At 39.9% G+C, this 7124-nt stretch overlaps 1 protein-coding gene across 1 annotated transcript; it reads right to left on the bottom strand.

Moving 5' to 3' along the window:
• Positions 1–4800: 4800 nt before the first annotated feature.
• Positions 4801–5622, bottom strand: LOC136071473 (uncharacterized). Its single transcript, XM_065782810.1, has one exon. The coding sequence runs from the start codon at positions 5620–5622 to the stop codon at positions 4801–4803; it is 822 nt and encodes a 273-aa protein (XP_065638882.1).
• Positions 5623–7124: the final 1502 nt, after the last annotated feature.

The raw sequence follows: 7124 nt of genomic DNA, 5'->3' as shown, positions 1-7124 counted from the left end.
TTGCGCTCCATGCCCCACCATAATTATAGGAATCCTGGTAAGTAAATAATTTCGAAAATTGCAAATATTAATGAGGATCTTCCCTACAAGGAAATACCCTCTCCCCTAAGAAATTAAGGTCGACTCTACACTACTATAAAAACCCCAAAACCCTCATAAATCAAGGTACGCGTAATTTTCCTAGTTCTGGCACTCTAGAGTTGTAGAAATTCTCTCTAACTTAACCTTCGGAGGGTATTTGGCTGGTACCACACTGGTACTCTTTGCAAGCTCTTCCTTATTTCTGTTTCATAGGTTTTGTTTAGAGCATGCGAGGACTGTGCAGTGCACTTGAAAGGTTGATGATTTCATAGACAGGTTGAATATAGTCGCGTTTCAAAAATGTTGCTATAGTTAAATTAAAAACAAAAACAAAAACCCTATAGTCACATTTTCAAAATGAGGCTGTAGGCTGAGGATCTATAGCGCCACATTTTAAAAACGCGGCAAAAAAAAAAAAAAAAAAAAAAAAAAAAAAAGGCTATAGCTGTGTTTTTAAAATGCAGTTGTAGGCTGAGGATCTAGAGTTGCATTTAATAAATGTGGCTAATGTACACCCTATAGCCGCAGTTTAGAAGCGCAGCTGAAATAAGACCTATAGCCATGTTTTTAAAATGCGGCTAAAATATGTCATATGGCCGCGTTTTTAGGACAAAAATGCGGCTATAGTTGCATTTATAGGTCCCAGCCTATAGTTGTATTTGAAAAAATGCGACTATAAACTTGTCAGACCTATAATTACAGGATTTAAGCAACAACTGAAAACACGGTTATAAAAAATGCGGCTATAGACCAAATTGACCTATAGCCACAATTTTAGGAGCTATAGACGCATTTTTAAAACGCAGCTATAGCCCTCTTTTTTTTTAGTGACTCGTCACGAGCATTTAATAAAGCCTACGTGCTTCTCATGACTAAAAGTAGTTAGGCCTAGATATTAAGTAAATTAAGTAGATTAGTTAGGTGCCTTTCATGTATAAGAGGCTAGCACGTGGGCTTGCTCATGGACTCATGCACAATTTCCAAATGATTCCAACTCACTTGGCAATTTCTATCTCTCTTGGGGCCATGGGTAAGCCCAAAATAAGCACACTTTTTACCCTCCATACCACATTCTTTCAAATCATCTGTTAATATTACATGGGCCTAGACCATGTGAAGAAAAAAAAAAATACAAAATAAAGATAGTAGGTCCGAAAGAATTGGGCTTTTCTTTAGAAAATATATTTTCTGTAAACGCATTTTTCTTGCATTAATTTTTTCCATTCAATTTGGGTAAAAATAGAAGAATTGTTTGACGATGAATTAGAGACTTCATATATATAATAGTTTATTTAAAATAATTTTTTAGAATAACTTATGTTTATGTTTAGGCTTTAGCTAAATCAAACCTTGGCATTGTTTTTGTGATAGAATAAGTTTATAAAATGATATATTATCACGTTTGGGCTTCAGTTGAATTAGATTGTGCTATTATGCCTTCGTATTGGAACCATATTTTGGTATTTCCATTTTTAATAAACATCTTTAGTAGTACTTGAGTTCTACATATCATTTTATAATCGTGAATTTGTGTGAAAGTTGAATTTATCTTGCTTTTGCATCTGAACGAGGTTGAGAACATTTTCAAGATTATATGTGGGTTCTTTTTAGTTTGACTAGAGCTAATCCGTTAATATTCATACTAGAAGAGAATTAATTGCATCTATCTTTTTAAAGAAGAAGATAACCTAAAGTGAGCTTAGTAGTGTCAATTGATAAAAAATTTCTTAGATGCCAAAGGGATGATTAGCTTTGATTATAATAACTGGATAATTGATAAACATTTTTCTTATATTGAAGATATATAAGGCTTCTTCATTGCATAATTAGAAATAATGAAGCTTTGTTGGGTTGTGACGGTTGTCGAGAGAAATGAGTAAAAAATAGAAAAGTGAGCAAAAGTGAAATTCGATTTTCCTTTTTTTTTTTGGTATTATATTCTTACATTAAGTTTTATTTTTATTTTTTAATTACCCATTGCTCTTAGTTATTAGTCATCTGTGTTTTCTTTGTTTTGTGTTTATATGCTTGTTGAATTTTGTGGCTTCATAGTTAAACATTTTCTTTTCAAAATAAAATTATATATTCTATAAATTCATGCGGCTTTCACTATTACATTTTTTTTCCTCACTAGTACATGTATATATATGTTTTTCAGTATGTAAGTATCAAACTGAAAAACTTAGTACATGTGTGTGTATATATATATATATATCCCAAATATAGATTGTGCTCAAGTAGTTAATAGCTTATTACAAACCACGTACCAAAACTCTGGTGAATAGATGTCGCTCGGCGTGGCTTCTTAGCGCCATACGACCTTGAGCTCGTACCACACCCAAATCAATAGGGTGTGCCATTGCTTGTTTAGCCAGTTCAGCAAGTCCCCCTTGAACCGGTGGTTGTAGGCGAGAGGGTTGGCTTCTCGTCTTCTTCACTAGAGGAACAAATAGACAAATTCAAATTCGAAGGAGAAGCTTCAGGAGGGGTTCAAGTGATACCATCCTCAGACTCCGAGGAGGAGATTGATAGGCAGTCCAGTGTCCATCCTCCCATTCTTTGGACCATAGACATTCCCATCAATAGGGCTTCGTACTCCGCCTCATTATTTGTTGCCAAGAAATCCAGCCTTAACGATTTTTCAATGATGATTCTCTCGGGAGATATCAGCACTAGCCCCACTCCAGAACCTTTCTGGTTCGTTGCGCCGTCCACATACACTTCCCAGTGGGAAGGGCCTTGTTGAGAAATCATGCCAACCGATTTTTCATCCATGTTCTTCTCTGCCGTTACTTCTTCTAAACTAGGTTCCGTGAACTCGGCCACCAGATCTGCAAGGATCTACCCCTTGACTGAAGTGTGAGGCATGTATTTGATATCGAAAGCCCCCAGGATAGTGCCCTACTTGGCTATTCTTCTTGTGTAGTCGGCACTTCAAAGTACGGATCTAAGCAGGAGTTGTGTAAGCACGACGACCGTATGTGCTTGGAAGTAATGAGGCAATTTTCGTGTTCCGAGTACTACTGCCAAGATAGCTTTCTCCAGGGGCAAGTACCTAATCTCGGCCTCATGTAAAAATTTACTTACATAGTAAACTGGCCTTTGCACACCTTGATCCACTCGTATCAGTACTAGACTTACAACATGGGGAACCACAACAATATAGGCAAACATGACCTCATCCGGTTCAGGACTAGACATAATTGGTGGCCTAGCCAAATAGTCTTTAAGTTGTTGAAATGCCGAAGCACATTCTTCAGTCCATTCAAATTCTTTTCACTTGTTGATTAGTGAGAAGAAAGGTTTACACCTATCTGCCGATCGAGAGATGAATTGGTTTAGGGCAGCGGTCATTCCTGTCAATTTCTGAACCTCTTTCAGATTCTGAGGAGACTGTAGACTTTGGATAGCCTTTATCTAATCGAGGTTAACCTCAATTCTCCTGTGTGTCACCATGTACCCCAAGAACTTGCCTGACCCTACGTCGAATGAGCATTTGGAAGCGTTCAGATGTAGCTTGTACCTTTTTAGGATTTCAAAAGTGTTGTCAAGGTCCTTCACATGCTCAGAAACGACTTTACCTTTTACCACCATGTCATTTATATAAACCTCAATACTTTTGCCCAGCTGTGACTCAAACATCTTTGTCATCATTCGTTGGTAAGTAGAGCCTGCATTTTTCAGACCGAATGGCATCACTTTATAATGGTAATTACCAATAGGGGTAACAAAAGCGGTCTTTTCCTGGTTATCTAGGGCTAATGGTATTTGATAGTAGCCTTGAAAAGCATCCAAGAAACTCATCCGAGGATGGCCGACAGTGGCGTCTACTAGCTAATTAATTTTTGGCATAAGTAAAAGGTCCTTAGGACAAGCCTTATTTAAGTCGGTGAAATCTACACAGACTCGCCATTTCCCGCTCTTCTTTTTCACCACCACAGTATTTGCTAATCATTCGGGGTAAAAAACTTCTTTAATAGCTCCAGCCTGTTTGAGCTTCATTACCTCTTCTTTGACTGCATCTGCATGTTCTTTAGATGGGCACCGAAGGGGCTGCTTCTTGGGGACAATCAGTGGGTTAACTCTCAGATGGTGGCAAATGAATTCCAGATCCACTTCTGGGGCTTCGTAAGCATTCCAGGCAAATACATCAAGATTTCTCTTAAGAAACTCAATTAGCTCTTCTTTTTCTAGTAGAGGCATTTGAGATCCGACTTGAAAGAACCTTTCAGGATTGTTCCCAATTAGAACTTTTACTAAATCCTCACATCTAACGCTTTCATCTAGATCTTCAACGGGCGATACCCGACTTTTTAACTGCTATAAGTCTCCCTCGGCCCTGGTTGAGGACTCGATTTTGAGCTTGTGCTGGATGGCAGCCACCAAGCATTGTCTGGCTGAGGATTGATCTCCACGGATTTCATAAACTCGCCCTTCATATGGATATTTAATTTTTTGATGCAAAGTAGAGGAAACAGCCCCTAGCATATGTAGCCAAGGTCTGGCTACAATTGCCGTATAAGGGGAATACACATCTACGACAATGAAGTCCACTTCCACTACCTCCGAGCCAGTCTGTACAGGCAGTCGTATCTGGCCCTTCATGGTGACGATTCTTCCTTCGGAACTAACCAATGGAGAACAGTATGGTGTTAAGTTATTAGGTTTTAGGTTCAGCCCCCTGTAGAGGTCAGGGTACATTATCTCTACCGCACTACCCTAGTCCACCATTACCCTCTTCACATCATATCCTCCAATTCTAAGGGTGACTACCAGAGCGTCATTATGAGGTTGGATGGTTCCAATCTTATCTTCGTCCAAAAAGCTTAAAACTGGTTGGATAACCGGTCTAGCTCTCCTCGGATCTTGGCCAAAGTCTCCTGCCAGTAACGGAGCTACTGACATAACCTTGGATGGCCAAGACCCTGTTCTTCCTAGTGCTGCGAAGATGACGTTGATAGTTCCTAATAAAGGTTTCGAAGAATCATTCCTTTGGAGCTCGGAATTCATCTGACCTCCTCGGCCACTGGAGTGATGCAAGAGGTGCCTCAATTTACCTTTGCGGACCAGTTGGTCCAAATGATCCCACAGACTTCTGCAATCTTCAGTGGTATACCCATGGTCCTGGTGGTATTGGCAATAGAGATTGTGATTGTGCCTCTCAGGATTCCCCACCATCTTACTCGACCGCTTAAAGAATGGTTTATTCTTGATCTTTTCCAAAACTTGGTGGACTGGCTCCTTGAACACAGTATTGACTGCTTGAGCATTTGCTGATCCTGACTGCCCAACAAAATCTCTCCATGGCTTGTTGTTATTGTAACGGTCCGACTTGAAATCCCTCCTCTCCTGGGGGATAACCTTGTCCTTACCCTTCCCTTTTTGTTGATCTTCTTCAACTCTTTTATATTTTTCGATACAGTCCATGAGTTGACGCATGTTAGTAACAGGTTTACCAAATAAGGACGTCCTTAAACCGTGGTCAGTAGGGAGGCCGAGCTTGAACGTGTCGAGGGCCATTGCATCAAAGTTGCCCTCCATATCATTAAACATCTCCTAATACCTATCCGAGTATGCCTTTAGGGTCTCACCCTCCTGCATGCTCAAGGATAGCCGAGAAGACAAGGGCCTGGCCACTCTTCAGCATGTGACAAAACGTGAACCAAATGCTTGAGTGAGCTCTTTGTAGGAATTAATGGAATTTGCTCATAGCATCGTTTGCTACTCTTTCATGTGATGGGCTCTAAGGCTGCCTCTTGCGGTGGTGCTCCTCTTCGTATGAAAAGGATTCACTAATTGGTGTCCGAGATCTCTGCTCGTAAGTGACATCTTACTCGTCACCCCAATCCTCATCAGAATACAAAGAAATACGTTTTCTTTTTGCATGGCGCAACTTCCTCTTTAGCCTCTCAATTTCTAGTTGCATGTTGTTCTTCTCTGCATGAGACACGTGACTTCCTCTATGCGGTTGACTTCGCTCAGGGTGCGTAGCATGCACGCTATCTTCACGATCTTGTTTCTGCTCCAAATTGAGAAAATGATCTATGTGTTAAGACGCCCCAGATTCTGCTGGTTGTTGCCCTGGTTCAGCCATTATCAACTGTTACTTCCACTTCTACTCAAGCTCTTCCCACAGACGGTGCCAATTGTAAAGTTAGGATTTGTGGCTCAGGCCCAAAACAATAAATTTGTAGAGTGTGGATGATAGAGCTAGGTTGACTGTAGAGCTCATAACAGTTCATCACAACATCCAAGTATAAACCAGCATAAAAATACACGTAAAGATCAAATAAGCTAAAGTTCGAAGAGACTTATGATAAATTGAATACTAGTTACAATTATTAGGGCTACAGTAAAACTTTTCTTTTTCCTTTTCTCCTCCTCCTTCCTATCAGGAGCCCTTCTTCTTTATATAGTATCCTTCCCCCTCATCCCCATCGTCCACTTGTTCTTCATCTAGGTACATACTTGAGTGTATGTCATGTCATGTATCTTCTTTAGCTTTTTGTGAGTGGCGGTAGCTGAGGTTACACTGTTCAGGGGTTTTCTCCATATAAATGCGGCCAGAAAAGTTGCTGCAGTACATTTAATACGGTGGTAGCAGCTTTTCCTTTAGATATTTCTTCATTCTTATCGTCTCCAGATATACTCAGAGCTTATCTTGATCATTGGGGTTGTTAGGAAGATCATTTGAACTTTCTACACGTTTGATTAATCAATACTATTTGTATCCGAGGAGTGGGACCTCTTCGGATCGATGGCGACCTCTTCGAATTGTACTCCTACTTCGTTTCTAGGTATTCTTCTTCCAGATGGACTTTATCTCAATCGGTTCATTTTCTTCAGACACACAATAATCCTCAAATAGGGCCGTAGGCCCACTACGTTAGATTGGACTTTTCCCCCCACAAAAATGATCAATAATATTATTAAGAGGAGGTTAAGTGTAATTTTATTGAACCAAATTGTTAAAATTAGTAACTATTGTCAAAGCATAGCTACATCCCTGACTCTGAGGGTCTGGTTAACATTGGGTGTCTTTA

This window comes from Quercus suber, unplaced genomic scaffold (genome assembly GCF_002906115.3).
Source record: "Quercus suber isolate HL8 unplaced genomic scaffold, Cork oak 2.0 scaffold_316, whole genome shotgun sequence".
NCBI lineage: Eukaryota > Viridiplantae > Streptophyta > Magnoliopsida > Fagales > Fagaceae > Quercus > Quercus suber.
The sequence above is the reverse complement of the archived record's forward strand: the minus strand, read 5'-3'. Positions and strand labels throughout refer to the sequence as shown.